Source organism: Cyprinodon tularosa, unplaced genomic scaffold (assembly GCF_016077235.1).
Source record: "Cyprinodon tularosa strain WSP-4 unplaced genomic scaffold, ASM1607723v1 ctg166, whole genome shotgun sequence".
Classification (NCBI taxonomy): Eukaryota; Metazoa; Chordata; class Actinopteri; order Cyprinodontiformes; family Cyprinodontidae; genus Cyprinodon; species Cyprinodon tularosa.
Window position 1 is genome coordinate 2748000 of NW_024038493.1, and position 22729 is coordinate 2770728.

General features: G+C 38.7%; 1 protein-coding gene across 10 annotated transcripts in view; it reads left to right on the forward strand.

The window, feature by feature from the left end:
• The window catches only part of LOC119780807 (microtubule-associated protein tau-like), an 86386-nt gene that overhangs the window by 62209 nt on the left and 1448 nt on the right, over nt 1–22729 (forward strand). Inside the window, exons 4-18 of one of the 10 annotated variants that reach the window (XM_038280984.1) lie at nt 2062–2220; nt 4246–4320; nt 7077–9554; nt 9696–9896; nt 10029–10166; nt 11381–11436; nt 12554–12562; nt 12745–12912; nt 13010–13124; nt 13729–13785; nt 14947–15254; nt 17066–17158; nt 17482–17574; nt 17990–18071; nt 20401–20513. In XM_038280984.1, the coding sequence (XP_038136912.1) occupies nt 2088–2220; nt 4246–4320; nt 7077–9554; nt 9696–9896; nt 10029–10166; nt 11381–11436; nt 12554–12562; nt 12745–12912; nt 13010–13124; nt 13729–13785; nt 14947–15254; nt 17066–17158; nt 17482–17574; nt 17990–18071; nt 20401–20513 (4119 nt within the window). In that variant the 5' untranslated portion in view covers nt 2062–2087. Of the gene's footprint in view, nt 1–2061; nt 2221–4245; nt 4321–5835; nt 6025–7076; nt 9555–9695; nt 9897–10028; nt 10167–11380; nt 11437–12553; nt 12563–12744; nt 12913–13009; nt 13125–13728; nt 13786–14946; nt 15255–17065; nt 17159–17481; nt 17575–17989; nt 18072–20400; nt 20514–22729 lie in introns of all 10 variants that reach the window. The other 9 variants (XM_038280987.1, XM_038280986.1, XM_038280985.1 and 6 more) reach the window with 9 other exon arrangements.

Sequence of the window (22729 nt, forward strand, 5' to 3'; positions counted from 1 at the left end):
CACATCTCTTCCTTCATGGTGACCATCTACATTAAGATCCAAAATTCTGAGATTAAAGTCAGAATTCTGAGAAAAAAAAGTCAGAATTCTGACCTTTTTCCCGTATTAAACTGAAATGAAATTTAAAAATCACTTAACTTTTTTTGTTTTTCCAGTGGCCCTAATCCTCTTCCGTAGTCTTGGGATGATCACTCATCCAATATTTAACTGCTAACTTTCTCTAGACGTTTGCTACGCTAGCCAAAATATTTTTTTTTTTTTATATATCTCATTTCAGTACAATGCCACCACCAACTAAAAGGCTTAAACAGCAGTAGGACTGACTCAGATTTTTTTTTAAAGAGAAACGTCAGTGTGAGTTACCGTCACCTAACACAACTTGTGTTGAAATTAGCCCGATCTGGGCGTGCGTTTAACGAGGATTTTTTTATTTTTTGCGTGGTTTTGATTCGCCGAAATTGACAGATGTTATACCTGCCGCGCTCCTGATCGTTAGTTAAAACCACAGGGAGAATTAATTTTAATTCTTAGCAGCGGCGGTCGCATTGGTTGTGCAGCAGTCCACTGCACAATCACTAATTAACCAACTAATTAACTTCTGCACCTTTATTTCCTCAAATAAACTGCTGGCTCCTCTTTTTAGACGATAAACAGATTAACACAACATTGACAACTCTGTAGTTTTCTCTGTTCTGTACTGCAAACTGGAATTAAAGGCGCCATTTCTACCAAAGGTCTTGACAGACTGGCCACCTGTCTAGGGTGGACCCCGCACCAGCACCTCCCGACCCCACTAAGGAACAGGGTGTACAGAAAATGGAAGGATGGATGGATTTCTACCAAAGGTTGATAATGCGTTTTTGAACCAGATGCTTCAAAGCGCCCTGTCCATAATTCTTCAACACACTGTCAGCTCCCTCTGTCAGTCAACCTATATAAATTCATTTTTGACCATTATTGCAAGTTTGACAAAATAAAACATATCAAACTTTGCACATGTGTGGCTTAGTGAATTGTTTTTAATCAAACTGAAATATTTGATTTTCTAGTGTGATGCGGACACTAAATATGCTAAGGGCTGAAGCCCTTGAAAGACATCTCCCTTTGCTTAATAAAAGACTCCAGTCATTTTGTTTGGTGATATGCTCACATCTTATGAACAAATGCATTATGTAAATTTTAAATGCATTATTTTTGCAAGACACATTTATAAAGGAATAAAGTAAAAGATTAAATAGCCTTTTTTTTAAGTAGCATACTTAAGATATGTTTCTGTTGAATACGAATCTCAGATTTCCGACATGTGTCCCCCCCAATAGTAAACATATTCCTACGCCCTTGTCTGCAAATATAAAATAGGCTGATGAACAAATACATTCAGCAAAAATAAAACATGAAAAACATTGATTAAAAAAGGATAATTTAAAAAAGTAAAATTTGGGAAAACAGCAAAGCTCTAAAAAGCTAAAAACATGTCATTTGTGGTTTGCTTTTTTTTTTTTTTTTTTGAAAATTTCAATTCACGGAAAAAGGTTCCTTGCAAAAATAATGAACAGAGTTCTCTCTATATGAAGGAAGTGACCTTGCGCAAAGAAACAAGCTGCAGTTGCTTGATGATAATAGTTTGTTCATCTTATCGTAACCTTCTTTAAAATCCCCATTGTGTTTTTTTTCTTCTATGACACAAGGTTGCTTAATCAGATATTAAGATGCTTAATTACTTTGTCATATTGAATAGAACAAGCCCTCATTGTTATTCTAATTAGCCGACATCAGCGCTGGAAGCTTCTAGTTGCAGCTGTGTGTCATTTCCTGCATCATTTACTAATTTATTTAAGCTGATTGTTGTAATTTCAACAGCAACATTGCAGGGATGTGAGCATGCTCTGTAAACACAGGAAATAGGGAGCTGTCAGATGTATGCATTTATCAGCATGTGCACATGGATGCTGAGAAAAAGGCCATGGTGACTGGCTCCCCCTGGTGGAGGATTATTCTTTTGCATTTCATTGCAGAATGCGTCAAGTCACCTCTCTACTGCTCCTCTCTGCATCCTTTCAGACCCATCAGGTGACTCGCAGGCAGACATGGCAGACGGCAGGCAGCCAGAGGACCACTTGACCGAGAACGGCCAGGAGCACGGCGAGAATGGCTACTCCTCCTACAGCTACAGGGAGAACGGCTACCATGGGGGAGCAGCTGCACAAGCTGGAGCAACAGGTGGGTGTCGACTGTGTGCTAAAGCATGTCCATACAGAGCAGTGACATTGATTGGAGCCAGATGAGCCTGCCTCTGTGGCAAAGGACAATCAATCCCCTTTAGGCACCTAAACTAATCCTGTTGGACCCAGTCTACTGCAGCTGTGGTTATACCAGGGTTCCTTTCTACAGAGTGTCAGGGTCAAACCTTCCCCCATGAAAATATGAAATATTTAAGTTCCATAGGGATGTATTAATTAGAGAACAGCATGAAGGATATAATGAAAGAGGAAAACAAAAAAGGACAGCAAATGAAGGAAAGACACAAGGAAGTAAAGATTAATGGAAGACTAAGGAAAAGAAACTAAGTTATGAAAAGTAGGAAGTGATAAATATGAGACACAAAATTGAAGGAAGGAAGGAAGGAAGGAAGGAAGGAAGGAAGGAAGGAAGGAAGGAAGGAAGTTTTATTTAAGGTTTTATTTGTAAGGAAGGAAGGAAGGAAGGAAGGAAGGAAGGAAGGAAGGAAGGAAGGTTTATTTAAGTTTTATTTGGAAGGAAGGAAGGAAGGAAGGAAGGAAGGAAGGAAGGAAGGAAGGAAGGAAGGAAGGAAGGAAGGAAGGAAGGAAGGTTTATTTAAGTTTTATTTGGAAGGAAGGAAGGAAGGAAGGAAGGAAGGAAGGAAGGAAGGAAGGTTTATTTAAGTTTTATTTGGAAGGAAGGAAGGAAGGAAGGAAGGAAGGAAGGAAGGAAGGAAGGAAGGAAGGAAGGAAGGAAGGAAGGAAGGAAGGAAGGAAGGAAGGAAGGAAGGAAGTTTTATTTAAGGTTTTATTTGTAAGGAAGGAAGGAAGGAAGGAAGGAAGGAAGGAAGGTTTATTTAAGTTTTATTTGGAAGGAAGGAAGGAAGGAAGGAAGGAAGGAAGGAAGGAAGGAAGGAAGGAAGGAAGGAAGGAAGGAAGGAAGGAAGGAAGGTTTATTTAAGTTTTATTTGGAAGGAAGGAAGGAAGGAAGGAAGGAAGGAAGGAAGGTTTATTTAAGTTTTATTTGGAAGGAAGGAAGGAAGGAAGGAAGGAAGGAAGGAAGGAAGGAAGGAAGGAAGGAAGGAAGGAAGGAAGGAAGGAAGGAAGGAAGGAAGGAAGGAAGAAAGGAAGGAAGGAAGGAAGGAAGGAAGGAAGGAAGGTTTATTTAAGTTTTATTTGGAAGGAAGGAAGGAAGGAAGGAGGGAAGGAAGGAAGGAAGGAAGGAAGGAAGGAAGGAAGGAAGGAAGGAAGGAAGGAAGGAAGGAAGGAAGGTTTATTTAAGTTTTATTTGGAAGGAAGGAAGGAAGGAAGGAAGGAAGGAAGGAAGGAAGGAAGGAAGGAAGGAAGGAAGGAAGGAAGGTTTATTTAAGTTTTATTTGGAAGGAAGGAAGGAAGGACGGAAGGAAGGAAGGTTTATTTAAGTTTTATTTGGAAGGAAGGAAGGAAGGTTTATTTAAGTTTTATGTATTTTAGTAAACTCTGTGATAAAATGAATGTACATAAAAATCATCTGAATCTGCAGTTACTACAAAACCTAGAGAGTTTTGTAGTAGGTGTAGGGGAAATGACAGAAAAATAAAGTTCTTTTTAACTCATTCTGGAGAGGTTTTGTCATTTTTGACAAACAATGTCTAATTCATAAAATCTTCTATTAAAAACTCACCTCAAACTCACTCACTGTAGATGAATAAATAATGTAAACATCAGTTCTCAACTAGAATCACATCCTGACTTTGACTTGGCCATTCACATTTCAGATTTTAAATCATGAATAAGTCTAATATGGAGAGGCTTTACTCTCGGCTCCACCATTTAGAGCTCCAGTTTAAGTTAGCCTGTCTTGTAAAACCTTAAGAGATAAATCCGTGAAGTGAAAGAAACGATGCTAATGAAGCCCACAAACTGTCCTGAGAGTGGCTGTATAATGCAGAGACAAGGTGAGCAGATTTACTCACATCACTTTTTCCATCCATGTCTCGTCTTCCCACTGTGTCCCCTCTTTCCCTCTCTCTCTCTACCTCTGCAGTGGATGACTCGGCCAACTTGCCTCCCTCCCCTCCCCCCTCTCCGTCCGCTGAGCAGACTGGGCCTGTGGCACAAGGTACATATTTCTGTACAAAACAGCCTGTTTCCAACCATGCAGGATGTGAAAGGTAGTGAAAAAGGCACAGATGTTCTCCACTGGTTCTCTACCACTTTATCTGGTTCTGCTCACAATTTGGTCCTTTTGACCAAATTTACTCCAACAATTTAATACTTGGAGTTATAATCCAATTAGAACCTTTTACTCTCCTTCTTCAAATCCTCTGGAGCCCACCAGTCTTTTAGTCAGCTTTACTTCGTCAACACCTCACTGTGTTTTCCTTTGTTCATTCCATCCATCAGTTTCTCCATTTTGTTGTCATTCATTTTGCCCCTCCACCAAACTGATGTCGGTACTAAATCAAGGTGCAATCGGCCTGAACAGGTAGGCAGGAACAGATTCAGTTTCCATAGAGACCCAAAGACTATAGTAGCTGAAACAAGCAGTTTTTAAAGGATCCAACATTAGTTGTAACAATAGACTATTGAAGAAATATTTATTTTCTATATAAATACAATACAGTAAAAGCCCTGTTTAGTTTTCCAATTTCAACATACAAAACGTGTTCTTTGCCACAAGTACAGAACAAAACTTACTTCATAAGCACATGGCTACATTTAATTCAGTTAGTCTCAATATCTTAACCTGGCATAGAGATGGATATGTGATGAAATCTAGGCAGTATCCATCTGGAAAGGCTCCAGTGGAAAGTTTTCGCAAAAGAGAGCAACGTTTCTTCAAGCTGGAACTATTTGTATGTGGCGTGTACGCTATCCACCATGATTCCAACGTTTTCCCGAATGAAAGCGTCTCTCCATGTAGAGTTGAGCAGCCATGACACCAAGCTCCCAAATACAAGCTCGTAATCGATATTGCGGACTTGTCTGCCTAGGCAGCAATTAATGTCCAGGTTTTCAGCTTGAGCCACTTGTCGCGACCGAGACAACAATAGCTACTTGATTTGTTTCATAACTAGCAGAGTTAACTAATTATTCCAACTCTTATCAGATCCGGTTGTAAGGAATGCGCAGACATCTCCTCCACAAAGGCAAAAATCGTGTCTTTTAGCTAGGTGTTTCACAAAGAAATAGAGGGTATTCCAGCTAAAACAGACTGAATAGCAGAGTCTAAATGAAAATCCAACAGTGCATCCATGTTTGTTTCGCTTTAGTCTACCACTTCTGGTTGAAGTCATACAGGTCACTGTGTTTTATTAGTTAGAAACATTTGAGGCTAATGAATCTATCGGTTTCTTACAAGATATATTTTTGTGAGTTTGTGAGGTGACAATTCATCGATGTATCAGCGTCTTGCTCTTAGGGGACAGGAGATACGGGTCCTCTGCTGCCCATCTTCTGTAAGGTTAAACCTGTAGTGTACCCGTAGATGATTGGACAGACTATAGAGACGGTTGTTTACAGAAAAAAATCACATACATTTATCTCCATAATCTCCATAATCCTTAAGCATTTCACACTAGTTTTGATGTCACCCATGTCTCATCTGTGTGTCTCCCTTTCCTCCTGCTCTAAGAGGAAAAAGTAGAGGTTGTCAGTCAAAAAGCACAACCGGAGGAAGTGGCATATGAACAACCTGGAGACTTCCAATTAAAGCAGACAGATTGTGTAAGGGAGCCCCAGGCTTTGGGCATCCAGAAGGTCCAAACTCCTGAGGCCATCAATGGAGGAGATCACCAAGGTGAACAGATCCCAACACAACAAGGTGTGTGTGGTTTTGGAAACAACTCGGGCGTTTGAACAATCTATTCTATCTGTGAAAATGTGTGACTGTGTGACTGCATTTGGCAAAACTGTGCATGAATCTCTCGAGCCCTATCTGCGATGGGTACGGAAGCTGTCCATGTTGGGTTTTATAAATTGTACTGCAGCTCAGGCTTTTTTTCCTGCTAAACTTTCCCTGCTGCTTTGTTGCTCTGAAATTTTGTGAGCTTCTGCTGCAGTTGGTTGAGTCGAATAATGACGTGACGTAGCATTTTGTGCTTTGTTTCATGCAAAACATAACCATTTGCTTCTATGAGCATATAATCAACCATATCATGGTTGATCATTTCTGCACCTTAGTATTGCCAGCTACATTGCAAACGCTAGTATTCACTGTCTAAATTGTCATTGTATTCTGTATATTTTTTCCTGTGGGTTTTGCTGAAATACTGTGATTGAAGAAGCTGCTGATTATGCCACGGATAAACGCTGAATGCATTCGAAGTCTGTTGTAAACCATTTGCTTGATACCTTGTAGTTGTCTTCATATCATCTCACAATAAATAATAAATGTGTTTTCCTATTGTTGCCTTGACAAATTTAATCTTTAAAATTCACTCTCATTGAATATTTAAAGTCATACTAATAAATATTTCACCCTCAACACACTTATGTTGATCGTCATTAACAAATAAGCAATACTACATTTATTCGTCATATTGCCTATTTCTTAGAAATCTGTTTTTTATTGCAATAGGAATTCAATAATTTGTTGTACCATTGTTTATTGTCATCTAACATCATGCAACTCATTCCTTCGTTCCAGCTCTGCACGCTATCGTAGACGCTGTGACCTCCCCTCCTGCTCTTGTGGCCTGGCACAAAATAAACTGTGCTATGTGTTTTTTTTTTTTTGCTTGATGGAGAGTATCTATGTGCTGAAAGCCTCAGCTTGACTGTATGAGGTGGCTTTTGTGGATGCTGCAGACAAAGGTTTCTTTTTTTGCTAACATGAGTCAACTCAGAGTTGTACAGCATCCTTTAAACTCACAGCTCAGCTGGCGGAGAAGAGCAAGGCATCTAGCGAGTCTGATGTGCAAGAAGGTGAATGTCCTGGAGCATCTGAAGAAGAACCTCCCTTAAGTACACTTCCCTTACCCAATACTTCAACTCAAGATCCTTCTGAAGTTTCTTCGGTTGAACATGATTATAAAGGGAAAGAAGATTTCGTAGAAGGATCCACAGATGGCTGCAAGCTTTTGGAGTGTGAAGCCAAGAACCAAACAATGGCAGAAGAAGTATCAAGTATTCAGATGGAAGATAATCCTGGAGTTATGTTACCCAATAAATCTCAAACCTCTTTGAATGAAACCATTGAAAAAATGGAGAAAGAGGAAGTAACGTATCAGAGCAACAAGCAAACTGACATTGAAAAAGGTGGGCTTGGTAGTGAAACAGTCCAGTTGACAGAAGGATTGGATAAAGACAAATACTGTGGATCAAAAACCTACTTCGAGACAACATCAGAAAGCTATTATGAACTCAATTTGACCTCAGAGACAATTTCAAGTGTAGAGCATGACAGATGTGTCGATAGCATTGAAGAACAAGAGAAGAAAAAAGTGAGAGCATTGCCAGGTAAAGCATCTTTAGACCAACGAAGACTGTCCTTGAACATTCCTGGAGGTTCTTCAACGGAAACAACCGTCAAAATTGACAAGTCAAGAAGATTCTCTGAAAGCTTGTGTCCAATAAGTGGAAGCTTTGATGGGTCAGAAGTTCCTCCTTTAACCCCGTTTGTTGAGGTGCACACATCGCAATTTCTGCCTGTTGTCTCCATAACGCCAACACCTACAACTTCCGACAGCATCCAAACAAAGGAAGGAGTTAATACTGAGGAGCATGGTTCCAGCTCTGAACAACCAGAAAGCTTGTCTGACATGTTAGACTTGGCCGGTTTCCCACTTCGTCCACTTCTACAGATGAAGGACCAAATGAGACGAAAATCAATGCCAGCCAGTGCGCTCCTTGGCAATAACTTTGACAAGCTTGGTTTATCAAAGCATATCTTGACAGAGGTGGAAGGGGAGAATCAACAAGAGGACATTGGCTACTGCGTGTTCAGTGAATATTCGGCACCCATGCCATCTCCTGCTGATGTACCAAGTCCTGGGGATTCTCACCACCAGCACTTTCCCTCTTTGGGTTCTGAAGAAGAGGCTGCAAATGTTTTGGAAATTGAAGCTGGTCATATTCAAATGCTAGACAAGAGTCTGACAGAAATAATCCAGACTTCTCAAAATCCTGTGTTGGAAAAGAAAGATCCACCAGTAAAGACTTCCTTGATTCTAGAGAAAGCTGTTACTAGTGGTATAAAACCAGATCGCTTACGAATCCCAATGACAACCTCTAAGGACCGCCTTACTGAACTCCGTCTGGAGACTGGCCTACCTGGAGACATTAAGATACAAGCAATCCCTGAAGTGGATGTTGAAAAGGACCCCTCTAGAGAGGCCTCACCCATCCCACCAGACAACTCATTTACTTTCACTTCTGCAGAAACTGGAAGAAGAGTTCCCCTGAGTCCTACCAGCCCTAGGTCCCCGGCTGATGGAAACCTAGAAAGCCAAAGTGGAAAGAGGCTTGAGAAAGTGCCTGACAACTCTTTAGAGGCCAAAATAATTGATGAAGAACTACAGTTGAGCAAAGATGTAAAAGACCCTGAGGTTAAAGGTCAAGAAGATAAAGCTGATAAACCAGAAGGAACTACAACAGCCAAGTCTCCAGCATCATTAGAACCTTTACAATATAATATGGAAGAAAAGCCTTCAAGAATAGGAGAGATAGAATCACAAACACCCTCAGGCAGTGCTCAACATTTTAGCCTTGCAGGTGACAAGAATCCACACATGCAATTACCAGAGGTAACTCTAACAAATGATTCCCCAAAGCCACAATTATCGTCTCCAATCATTGTAATACCTCAAGCCGAAGTAGACGAAGAAGACGATGACATTGAGATTGCGGAAGAGCCTCAAGAGATTATGGAAGAACCTGAGCAGATTCAGCATTCCAAGAGAGACACAACAGAGGAAAGTATCCCTGGTGAACCTGAAATAGAGGAGGAAAAGCAGGACCAAATGAGACTGATGGTCTGTAATAAGATGCTGGACGATGACCCCAAGTCTGGAGCTGAAGAATGGAGCCATAGTGCCCTGAATAGTGATGAAGGGGAGCCTGCGACAGATAGTTCGCACCTGTCTCCATGTTCTGACCACGACCTCCCACAGCAATCAAAGGAAGGTGATGAAGAGTATAAGGAAGAGGTGTTACCCATAGTAAAGCTGGAAGGGACAAAGGAAAAGGAAGGGGAACCAGATGATGGAAACAAGACAAAAGTGGCGGTTAAAGAAGACGATGTCAAACCCAATGTAGAGATTGGTGAAGAAGAGACCAGTTTAGTAACTAATGATGAAACCACAGTGGATGTGTCTATCCTGGATACAGACAGTGGCTGGACGGACCCTCAAGGTATCTTTTATCACTTCTATAATATTTTTAAAGGATATCATTATGTATCGTTAGAAAGATTATTTACCTTGGTGTAAGCTATTGCCTACTTAAAAGAAAAGTTTGGAGAATTAGTCCCTTTTTGATACTTTTTTGCTGCAGATGATGACAAAAGTATCATGACTGAGAAAATCGAAGCCCTTCCCCAGACCAAGGGTTTTGTCGCTGCACCTACGGCTGTGGATTACCCTGCTAAACGGTTCCCTGGCAAAGGAAGGGGCCACCTTGGCAAGGCTGAATGCAAAATGCCACGCAAAGCACCAACCTACCATCCACCAAAAGAGGAAATAATAAAGAAAAAAGGTTCTGATCCTGATTTGAAGAGTATTTTTGCAAGCCTGTTATTATTAAAATAACTTTATCTTAAACAAAGGTTTTGTGGAAGAAAAAGTGAGTTGTGCATGATGGTGTAATAATGTCTCTCCTCTTCGCCAGTAGGCGTGAGGAGGGTTGACCAAAGTAGGGGGTTAGGCCTCCAAAGTCGCTCTCCATCTCGAAAATGTGGAGCCAAAGGGGCACCCAGACATCCTAGGCCCGCTCCGCTTCACAGCTCGGCTAGGCGCAAGGTCCCAGGTGAACACCTTTCCCCAGGTATCTGCGCCGTGAATAGAGAGAGATCGTTTACCTAGTGTAGCATCAATAAAGAAACGGATCTCTCTTTATTTTTGGCTTATTGGGGAATCAAGCTGTGGCAATGTAGCTGGCAAACATGGTGTGCTGCTTAATCATTGTTTTTTTTTTTTTTTTTCACTGCCATAATTGCTTTCTTTTTTTTTTTTTTTTGTCAAAAGTGACTAAACTCACACATACTTTCCATCAAGATTATTTACTGCTGCTCAGAGTTGCTTTTTTCATGATTCTTGAATCTACTGCATATGAAGTATGTGGTTTAAAGGTGGCTTGCATGGTAAAAGACATTGATTTAAAAAAAAAACAAAAAAAAAACAACACTTTTTTGTTCATAACTCTATGGAATGAATTTTGTTCTATTATTGTTTCAAGCTGAGAACATGTTCTGGAAATGGAAAGTTTAAAAAAATTAATTTTGTTACTTGAATTTTTAAAAAAAGGTTTAAGGTTTGCTATTTTTTTCAGATTTTATTTCTACATTTTTTTTTTCCTTAAACATTTTTTATGCTAAAAAAATTGAATGCAGATTTTATATTTTCACATTTCTGTTTGTCAGATTGAATCTTAAAAATGACCTTCTTGGTCTGCATGGGTGTTAGCAACAGCACTACATCGGTCAATGTGCACATCAAGAGAGGGCGACTGAATTGGGCTTGAAATTAAGAGAATGTGTGATCTATGAAAATCAATATGAAAAGAAATCAAATAAAGCATTCACAACTTATGTACGGAGGCCTTAGTCTTTGACGTGGCCTGTTGTCCTTTGCCGCATGTCTCTCCCTCTCCCTTGTACCGCCTTTTCCTGTCAGACTACTGAATAATAAGGATCCAATAGTGCTGCAATAAAAAAACAAAAAAACAATGAAAATATAAAATCTGTAAAAAGAGGAACAAATAATAGAAAAACGAAATTAAACGTTTAAAAAACAGCGTTGAATTTTATTTTAGGTTGCCATTTACTGTTTTTTTGCAACAATCCTGGAACAAAATTCACTCCATATAAAACATGATAAAACAAATGCAGCTTGCTATTTTCTTTCTTTACTTTGGCGCTATGCATTCATTACATGCTGTGCTCTGTATATGTCGAGCTGTGCATATCAGACGATGACTCCCCCTGCTGGTAAATGTTGAGTATTTCTACTTTCCTCTCACAGGCATGGGGCACCATCAGCCTCTCAGCGTGGCGCAGCCTTCCAGGGAGAGACCCACTGTAAGTAATGTCAGTGTTGCTCAATCTACTGCATTTAGATACATCATATCCAACTATGTTAAGATATATAAGAAATTAATACCTGCAAAATGTAGAAAAATTAACAATTAGATGAAAAAAAGGACTTTAGCCCTTAACTAAACTGCATAGAAAAGTATTGTCTTAATAGCACGTAACTAAAAAATCATTATCCAGCTTTGTCAAGCAGGTTTGTTCATTTCTAACAGTGGACGTTTGGGTTGTTAAATGTATATAATAACATACAAATGATATTGAAAAAGACTGCAAACATCCCTTCAGTTCATGTCACTTAAACGATTCATCTCTACGCAGACCCAATCATATAAAATAAAATTAGTCCCAAAACAACCAAATCATATTTTTTTTTTTACTAGTTTACTAATTTATTTAAAACTAGGATAACAAGAAATGGGTTTGTGATTAAAAATAAGATTAAAAGGTCAGTGGGCTAGGACTCTTTTTGGACTATTTTTGATCTCTTTGTATTTTCTGTACTGAAACAGACAGAATATAAAGAGATATAGTTTTATTAGAAGGTTTGCGTGGAGTTATTAAAAAAAAGTTATTTGGACAGATGAATGTAAACTTTTATGAACTGGATCCGATTAATGTTTGGTGCAAACCAGAAAAACATTAAGGGAGTCATAACCTGGTATTTCAAATAAGCAGTCCTTGTTCAATTGTCTTTGAATTCATCTTAATAGTTATTGGAAGGAAAGAAGTTCATTCAGACCCCTTTTGCATTCCACAATAGTACATGCCAGACTTTGACTCAGCATTCTTGAACTTGAGCATTAAAAATGCATATAATTAACTTTATAAACCATAAATACATATATTAATATACATTTTTAATAATGAGCCAAAAACAAACCAGGAAATCCACCATTAACTGGCTGAGAAACTTTCAGTTTGTTGGTTATCAAAGAATCAAAACTCCATCATCTGTTATATTCTATTCCTCACTGATCTGTCTGTCACTTGATGTTTCCTCTCTGCAAAAATCTCTGCTCTTCTCCTCATTTTGTTTTCTTTCTGTCTGTGCGATCACATCGGCTTGCATGCTCGCCTTGTGTCTCTGTTTCTGTCTCGAAAGAGAAAATCTGTGAGTAAAGATTTATTTTTTAGGAAGGAAACTGTTTTTTCATTCAAGGCCATTACACTCATCTTTTGATCATCACTTTTCCTTTTTTCCACTTTATCTTTTCCTATTTATGTGTTTTTTTTTTTTCCATCTGTCGATCGCTTCCTCCTTGCTCCATCCTGCATGCCTCCTTCCACCTCCAGAGCCCTACCAGGGCTGTTCTGTTAAAGATGGCAGTGCAGCGGGGTGGGGGATCCCCCCGGCCGAGCTCCGCCTGCAGCCTTAAACGGCGCCCCCTTGTGGAGGCGATGCTTTGGGAAGCTCGCCCTTCCTCTGCCGGCTCCCGCCCACCCCCTCCATCTAATAAATGGGTAAATTAGAGAGTAAAGAGAGGGGCCCGAGCTGTAGATGTAGGTAACTCCTTCGATGGGAGCTAGATTACTGACTCTGATGTTTCTGTTGATTCAGGAGAGAACGTACCGCAGCCCTGAGAAGAGGTCATCCCTCCCCAGGCCGGCCAAGTCTCTGACTCGCCACATTCCTGCTGCTGAACAGGAGGACAGCACCCCCTCAAGGCCAACTTGTAAGACTACACTCCCTAAAATTGACTTATAGCTTATGGAGTGAATTATGTTCCATTATTATTGCTAGCAGAGAACATGTTTTGTAAATGGAGTATAAATATAAAAAATAAAAATATTTCAGAAATGACATTTTTTTTAATCCTTTTTATTCTATATTGGTTTACGAAGTTGAAATTTCGTTTTTGTTTTATTTTTTGTTTACAGATTACTTTTTATTTCTTTTTCCGAGTTAGCTGTACAAATAGCAACAATTTTCATTTCTTTTTTTTATTTTATTCAATTTTAGACATGTGTTTTTTGTAAAATAAAAAACTTTAAAAAAAGGAAATCTAAAATATATATATATTTTTTAGGGGAAAAAAAATCTTTGATTAGTTTGATTAAAACACTATTTAAAGTCTTCAATCTGGGCTATATGGATTGCATTTTTATATTTTTATTTTTACAATTTTTATCTACAAAAATGGGTTCCTTGCTTGCAGCAATAATGGAACAAAATTTACTCCATAAAAACCCTGCTCACGTAAGGATTAATTAAACCCTTCCTTTCTAACCTCCCGCTTTGCTATTTTTACCCTTTAAATTGCCTTTTCTCTCCTAAAGCGATCCGAACCGACTCCAGAGGAGACAGCAGGTCCGGAAGAACCCCTAGTATGGCAGGTAGAGCACCCCGTAGTTCCTCTAAGGCTTTCCCTCACCTAAACTGAACTTTGAATCTTTTTTACATCAGATAGAGAACAGGTTTGTTTATTCAGTTTTGTGACTCAGTCAGGGCTGCAGCTGCCAGAAGAACAGGTGGGATCCAAACCAACAGGTGTGCGACTTCTGTGCTACAACCCGCCTGTTTTTTTTGTCCCTCTGGTAACCTGGCAACGAGCTGCTGACAGATAAAGATCATGGTCTACCTCTGCGTAGCCGCTTACTGTTTAAATATTCCTGTTTGACCCGGGGTTGTTTGTTCTATGAAACCTGAACATACATGGTTCCGTGTTTAGACAATTAAACCAATACTAAACAAAGTCAGCATATAAGATTTTTCGTCACTAACCATAAAATGAATTACACAAACAAACATAATATATAAATTCTCTTTTTATTTAGGGGCAAAATATTTTTTTATTTAAAATGAAAAAAAAAAGATCTGCCTGAATGTACACTAACCTAGTACATAGCCAAAACAAATATAGATAACAATTTGTCTCCATTTTGCTACCGTAATCAAAGATGGCGTCCTAATATGGAGTCTTTCAGGCGGTATTTGAAAGTGCAAGATGAAAAAGAACATTAAAATGGGAAAATTTAATAAGGAGACAATATTTATAATTAGATTTTTAAATTGAGGTTTTTAAATCTCAATTTGGAAATACGAAGATTAAGATTTAATGGATTTTAATTTAGCTGTGTCTGATAATGAATTAAAAATATTCAATTTACAATTTCTTTATTGTAATTTAAATGGTAATATGCGATTACAAAACACTTTTCTAATTGTTTTTCCAATTCTATGATTTAAAGGTTAATTTTATTTTTTTATGTCTCTTCTGGGCCTCCGTACACCTGTGTCCAACTATACAAACAGCGGAAGTGCTTCAGTTCCTTACCTTTAAAAGCAGCTTAGAAGTTAGCAGGTGAACCTTTCACCACCCAACCTCCAATATGACATTTTTTGAAAACTTGGCCCCAGTTTTAACTGTTGTTGCCTTGACAACGTTTTTCTTGATAGAAGCCAATGTTCTCTCAGGTTTAAGAACCACAGGTGTTTTACTGTACGAGTTAACAGTACACCCTCAATGCAAATCAGTTGGTGCCTTTTTCTTTAAGGCACAGATTCGGCGCGGTCCCGCTCAGTCCGCAGTGGGGCCTCCACCCCTGGCTCTGCCGTCACACCGGGTACTCCGCCTAGCTACACCTGCCGCACCCCGGGCTCTCGAACCCCTGGCAGCCACACGCCCAAGTCTTTCAGCGTCCTCCAGGAGAAGAAGGTGGCGGTGATCCGGACCCCGCCTAAGTCTCCTTCGTCGGTTCAGCGGCAGCTGAAGGTCATCAACCAGCCTCTTCCTGACCTGAAGAATGTAAAATCCAAGGTCGGGTCAACGGCCAATCTCAAGCATCAGCCAAAAGGAGGACAGGTATATAGATAGGATGGTGGTGTTAAGGTCTTTTTCTAATTATTCAGTGGCATTATAGGGTTCTAAATACAACCATTTGTTTTTTTTCAAGTAATTTTTTGATTCCCACCAAGAGATCTGCAACAAGGATTTGCTATCCATCATATATGGTTTTTAATATGTTTTCTATCTCTTTTATTTACTTATAAACTAAAAAATAAAATTAAAAGCACTCTTATATTGGTTAGATTTCTCTTACTATAAATCTTAGTTTTAGGTTTTACCAAATCCTGCCACATGAGGGCGGTAACGTACCATGTTTTGCTCCAAGCGTTTAATGGAAAATAATGTAATTTACCATAAAAAAGGTTAGCCAGCAGATTTGTTTTTACATTTTTGTAGAATTTATTTAATTATTTGATGTGTCATCCTTTTAATCAACACATTTTTTTAGCGGCTTCTCAATTTAGAAGCATCTGGAAGAACTTTGATGCCAAAAAGGCCTTTATAATTAATAAATGAATTTAGAGTGAAGGTTTTTCTTAGGGTTCTTATTACCCCGTTTGATTCGTGCAGATGTCATATGTCTAGTCTCAGTTGCTGTCTGGCCTCCCTCTGCAGTCCTGCTTCGCTGTCCTGTGCTCTGTCCGCTGCCATCTCTGTCTTCTGCTGCCTCAGGCTTCGTCTCTGCTTCTTTTTTTTTATCTCTTCATTTCTGTCTCACTGCAGTAGCAGCAGCTACTACATCCAACACAAAGAGAATTCAAAGCATCCATGTATCTGAGAAGATCCTATTTAATTTTTGTTCCTATGCTCCATGGAGCATTAACAGAATGGCGAAAATTTGGGAGCTTCTGTCGTCACTGATGCCAAGGATTTATCCCCTTCTGCTCTAAACCCCTCGAGAGTGACCCAGGGGATGAAGAAGGACTTCATTTAACCTCTACATGTTTTAGCGTTAAAAAATATAAACATCTGCTTTGAAGCGTTTACTCCAAGCACTCTGAATCTTTAAAGTGTGTTTTTGCGGCGATCAGATGCTTTTCGTTGGGATTTTTGGCCGATTTAACTGATTCTAGGCTAATTTGCTCCACACTTTTTCACACGATTAGCTTTGCTCGAAAAATGCTTTTTTTAAGATCTTATTTAGATTATTTTTTTATATATATAAATTTTTTTAATTAGATTTTCTATTATTGTATTTTTTCAATCCATTTTATATGTAGAATTTGGCTTTTTCAAACTGTTTTTGACTGATTGCATTCTTTTGAAGTTGCGTTTTTCGGATCTTTATTCCTGGAGCGAAAATCCATGTCTATCGGTCCGCTGAAGGTTAGCAACGACGCTTTTATTGGTCAATATGCGCTTCAAGAGCTAAACTTTCTCACTGGGTTTGAGAATTTGAGTTCATTTGAGTTTCAGTTTGTGAAAATGTGTTTTTATAAACATTTAACTGTCAGCTGTAGCGAACGATTTGCTTGGACGCTCTGGAAAAACGAATAAAAGGAGTTAAAGGATGTGTCGGCGCACAAAAGCAACACCAAAGTTGTTCAATGATAGATGAATAAGTTTATTGTGATATATGATGCTTTTCAGCCCCGCCTTCTTATATCAACCTGGGCATCCACCCTCTGTATTATCATAAGCAGTTAAAGAAGGTTCAACCCTTGATCAACTCTTCTGTTGCTTTACTTTTTCATTATTTCTCATCTAAAATTTTTAAAACGAAACACCAACCGCCTCAGATACGACCTAAATCTTTAAGTTACCCATTTTTTTTATTTATTTATTTTATTTTTATCATCATCGTTTCCATATCAATTTTATTTTAGGTTCAGATTTTAAGTGAGAAGCTGGACTTCACTCATGTTCAGTCAAAGTGCGGCTCCAAGGACAATCTGAAGTACACGCCAAAAGGAGGCAATGTATGTAATCACTTCTCTTCTCTTCTCTCTCTTTCACTTTTTTCTCGCTTTTTTTCCTAGCTTTATTGCTTCGACATCCTGCTTTTATGTGTGTCTATCTGTTTTGTCTGTCATCTAATACAACATATGAATTAATTTCAGTGCAAACTTGCAGAACTTTTGCTGTTTAGGAGAATTTTCTAACAAAAACATTCAAATGAGACTTTAAAAGGACTATTTTGGGTAAAAAAAGCAGAAATGTGCTCTAGAACCTCTCAATTTTTTTTGTTCTTTGTGTTTAAAATCTAAAACAAAAAAAGAAAAGTCAACCTGTTATTTTATAGGTCATGATTCCAAGCGTTAAGCTGGACTTTAGCCACGTTCAGTCTAAATGTGGCTCCCTGGATAAGGTCCACCACTCGGCAGGCGGGGGAAACGTGAGTGACTCTGCGCAAAGTTCATCCCCCAAAGAACAAACCTCCCGTCATCACGATAAACGTCCAGGGCATGTCTATAACGTGTAGTTGTGGTGTTATTTTTTTTTTTTTTGTGATTTGTGCCACGGAGGTTAAATCCATAAATCACTCATTCTTATGAAAAAGGTGAAGAAACATCCCTTTAGCATGCAGGGTTGTCCGCTTTAAACTTGTTTCCACTTTGACCTCTCTCTGGGGAAGTGATGTCATCAATCCGAGTTGTCATAAACTCACAAATCCATGTTGTGATTTGTGCCCCTCCCCTCCCTCCCTGTTCTACACTAAGCTATATATTGTCTATTCACTGCATTTCATATGAATAAACAAGTAAAGTCAGCGTTAAGCATTAAGTCCGGCCCCTTGCCTCTTCTTACAGGTTCACATCCAGACCAAGAAGATCGACTTGAGCCATGTCACCTCCAAATGTGGCTCCATGTCCAACATTCATCACAGACCAGGTGACTCACAGTGTGCTTTAATCGGCAGCTCTTAATTAGTTAAAAAAGGGAAAATCAAACCTTTGGAGTTCCACAAGGATATGTCTGTGGGACTTTTTTTTCTCCACATTGTGATTGAGTGAAATTTGAAAAAATGATGCATTCCAGAAATGAAACTTTGAGAAACAGTTTAATCAAACAAGGATAACTTTGCTGTTTGCTTTTTTTTAATGCAAAATTGAAGTTGTTTTTCAGATCTTTTTTTTGTATTTGATATTTTTTTCTAAATCTTAATACAAATTTAAAATTTCCAATAACATTTTCTTTCAAAATGTTATTTAACAGATGCAAGATTTTGATTTTTTTATTTTGCTTTACAAATACTTTGCAATTCAAACACCTCCTGTTGACCAATACATTTTTTTTTTTGCCAAGATCCTTAAAGAAATGCCTCTTGAGTCTGCAAGAAAAAAACAAAACTGAAAGAATTTTTTTTATCCTGAGATCTAGTTGTTGCGGAGCCCCCTAGGGGACATTTCTTTTGCGTTCCCTCGCAAAAGTATTGCGTTACCTCGCAAAATTTTGCGTTACCTCGCAAAACCTTTTGCGTTACCTCGCAAAACCTTTTTCACAGATTCGGACTTCCGGGATCAATAACTCTCGTTGTTGAAACACAAATGGCGCCTCTTTCATGTCCTGATAGCACAGACTATGTATTACAAGAATCAAAAAGCGTTATTTTCGAGAAAAACGAGCCGTTCTCCGAGCTGGATATATTTCATTGATCTCTATGCACAGGCAGCGGGCAGGCGAGTGGTTAGGGACCGTCTGCAAATGGTAAAACAACAGAAAAACGTTACAAATAAAAATCAATAACTCCACTGCCATAAAGTCCAGAGACTCCAAAATCACCACACACACCAAGGGGCTCTTGGTGATTGCACTACAACAGCTGGTTTGGGAAAATACACCTTTACTTATTTTTTTTAGAATTTTTTTGTTATTATTAAGAATTAATATCATCCTATTTTACTTCATAAAGAACTCCCATCTGCCTAGCATCTCTGTGTACTTCATTCACAAAAAGTTATAAAAAGGTGTATTTTTCCAAACCAGCTGTTGTAGTGCGATCACCAAGAGCCCCTTGGTGTGTGTGGTGATTTTGGAGTCTCTGCACTTTATGGCAGTGGAGTTATTGATTTTTATTTGAAACGTTTTGCTGTTGTTTTACGATTTGCAGACGGTCCCTAACCACTCGCCTGGCCGCTGCCTGTGCATAGAGATCAATGTAATACCTCCAGCTCGGAGAACGGCTAATTTTTCTAGAAAATAATGCTTTTTGATTCTTGTAATACGTAGTCTGTGCTATCAGGACATGAAAGAGGCGCCATTTGTGTTTCAACAACGAGAGTTATTGATCCCGAAGTCCGAATCTATGAATATCATTCTAACTTTACCGAAGTAAGGTTTTGCGTTCTCACGCAAAAGGTTTTGCGAGGTAACGCAAAAGTTTTTGCGAGGTAACGCAAAAGGTTTTGAGAGGTAACGCAAAAGTTTTTGCGAGGTAACGCATAAGGTTTTGAGAGGTAACGCAAAAGGTTTTGAGAGGTAACACAATACTTTTGCGAGGTAACGCAAAAGGTTTTGAGAGGTAACACAATACTTTTGCCAGGGAACGCAAAAGTTTTTCCGAGGTAACGCAATACTTTTGCCAGGGAACGCAAAAGTTTTTGTGAGGTAACGCAATACTTTTGCGAGGGAACGCAAAAGAAAAAAAAATTCCCCATGTCCTCTAGGGGGCTCCGTAAGTTGTTCCTCTAATTTCATTTGAAATATTTCGTTTCATATGAAAACACATGTACAGTAGCTTTTTTCGGGTGTCTTAGTTGTGCTCTATGTAAGTGTCCAGATTAATTCAGTTCAGTTGGATTAAAAAATACTTTATTCAACCAAACATCTTAAGCATCCTGGGTTTGCCTTTTAAGAGTGTTAAATAGAACCCAGAGGGAACAGGGCTTAAAACTGCCAAATAAAAGATGAAAGAGTCTAATTTATTATTTAATAGTGATATTTTAGTCGTTCCAACCCTTCAGGGTTTAACATAAGTTGTACAAACAATCATTAGCTTAACAGCCACCAATTTTATGTGTAAAGCCTATATTTCTCATCATAAACAGCTCAGTCAGGTATTTAATGACACTGTTTCCATCGAGCCTTGTTTTGTAGAAGAGTATCCTGTATTTGCTTTGGGATTTCTTCTGAGTTTCAGCCTCAGAGGAAGCTTGGCCCACTCTGTGTTAAGGCCCTCACGGGTTTCTTTTGTTTCCGCCTCTCGCTGTTGTTTTCCCAGGGGGAGGACATGTCCGTATTGAGAGCGTGAAGCTGGATTTCAAAGATAAGGCCCATGCCAAGGTCTGCTCCCTGGATAACACCAGCCACGTTCCCGGGGGAGGGAACATCATGGTAAAAACAGAAAAATATATTTTTTTCTATATTTATTTTAGTTATACAATAATAATAATAATAAAGAGCTGTCAGGTTAAGATTTTTATAAGAGGATCATGAATATTATTATTATTTGAGAGGATATATGAAAGGAGGGTTCACCGGGTCTGAAAAGGTCATTTAGACGACACCTTGGGACAAAGAAAATAGGTGAGCAGTGAGGGATGGAGGAGGTTACTGTAGGTCAAATGAGAAAGGAAGAAAAAAGCCACAATGAAGGGATAAAGGTTGATTTATTGCTCACAGGTCTGCGACGTCCCCATAAAGTTAGATGGTCCATATAGCAAAAGCAACCTTTTGTGGGGCTTTTTTTTGCAGCACTACAAAATTGCGTAACTACAATGTTTGCAAATATAAACATCTTGAGACATCATTTGATTTAGACTGTAAATATCAACACCGTGAACAGATAGTAAAATAAAAACTCCTTGAAAGAAATTATTTGCACTCTTTGATGACGTAAAAATGTAGGAAACAACTTTGTTTTCTACTTCTGTATGTAAGGTGGCATTATAACCTCTGGTCTGTGCTGTAGCGCCCCCCCTGGAGAACATTAGGGTACAAGAGGAATTGTCTGTCCAGAACATATGCGTCAAAAATAACCGAGTCTTAAAACATACATTAACTTAAAAAGTCTAAAATTGCCAGCGTTAAATATTTGATTTTATATTATGGTTTATTTCAGTTTTTACCACATGTTGGCGGAAAAACAAAAAACGCTTTTATTCCTTCTGTATTCTAGAAGCAGGAAATCCCCAAGTGCCTGACTGGATTAGAGACAGCTGTCACTGGGGTTTTCCAGGCCAACTGTCACTGATCTCTATTTATATGTATTGCTGATGGACCCAAAAAAACTGAAGTCACCTGCCGCCATCTTGGTACTCCCCACTTTGACGGAGTTGGACAATAAAAATGCTTTTAATGTAAATACCATAAAAAATATATGTACATGTATATACATGTATATCACCAATTGAGCCGTTTTTGCACTTCACCAGATAGTGTGGGTGTGTGTAATATTCTTAATAACAGGTACAGTATTATTATGCACACATTTCCTTGTGATGAATCAGTATAATATGTTATATTACATGATTTATAGACTTCATAGCTTTCATACTGAATATGCAATGTGATTTGCCTATTTTTTTTTACCATAAATTACAGTAACCTACTGATGCTATAAAACAGCAAGTCTGTGTCAAAGTGATGAATTTATCTTTGTTTTAAAAGTCTTTGGCCCCCTGAAAATGAGAACATCATCGTTGTTCGATGCTGTAGGGCACGTATTAGTTTCATTCCGACCGGTCTAATTAGGGAGTACTAATATGGTGGCTGGCGACTACACAGCCTTGTGTACTAACAACGGCCTATCAGCAGTCCAGTGAATAAATAGAGATCAGTGGCTACTGCCCACCGGTATGCAGAGCTCTTTCGCTCAGAAAAACTGCAACAGAATATTCAAACGCAGGATCATAGTCCTGACAAACTAGCATGGACGACATTGTGAGGTATACTTTCTTGTTTAATAACCTCTTAAAACCCACTGGGTCGCCGGCGACCCGGTGGAACTAAAGTGCGGGTAATAATTCAGAATACATAAAAATTCCACCGGTAAAATTTTTACCAGCAGGTGGAGCCATTGCACGCAGCTCCAAGCTGATACTAAAGTTCCAAAGCTCCACAGCTCTGGAACTGTTATAGCTAGAGGTATGATTTTATCTGCATTTGTGGCTGACGTAGAATAAATATATTACAATAAAACCTGCTTTTTCTCAAAAAAGACCTATAATTTCGAGAATAAAAAAAACTACTATATGTCATTTTTTAACTGATGCAGGTTGGTCGGTGTTCTAGTCACCCAATTTTAATTTATATATTAGGAAACTAAAGGGTGTTAGCTTTCAAATAATGCATTGTACATGTAATTTGGGCTTACAGTTCCTAAGTTATTTGCTTTTCCATTTGGGTATGCAAAATAGGCGAGGAATACCCAAAATAAGATGGATGTTAAAAGGTTAAAAGCATTTTAAAACACCTTTTTCCCACTCGTCCCAATAAATCAAGCAAAGCCGCACTCTCCATTGCATCAAGTGTCAAAAAAGCTTTCAACGTGCTTCTGTCTTCAGTGCACACAACTATTCTCACACAATGATGCGTTCCACGACTTTTTG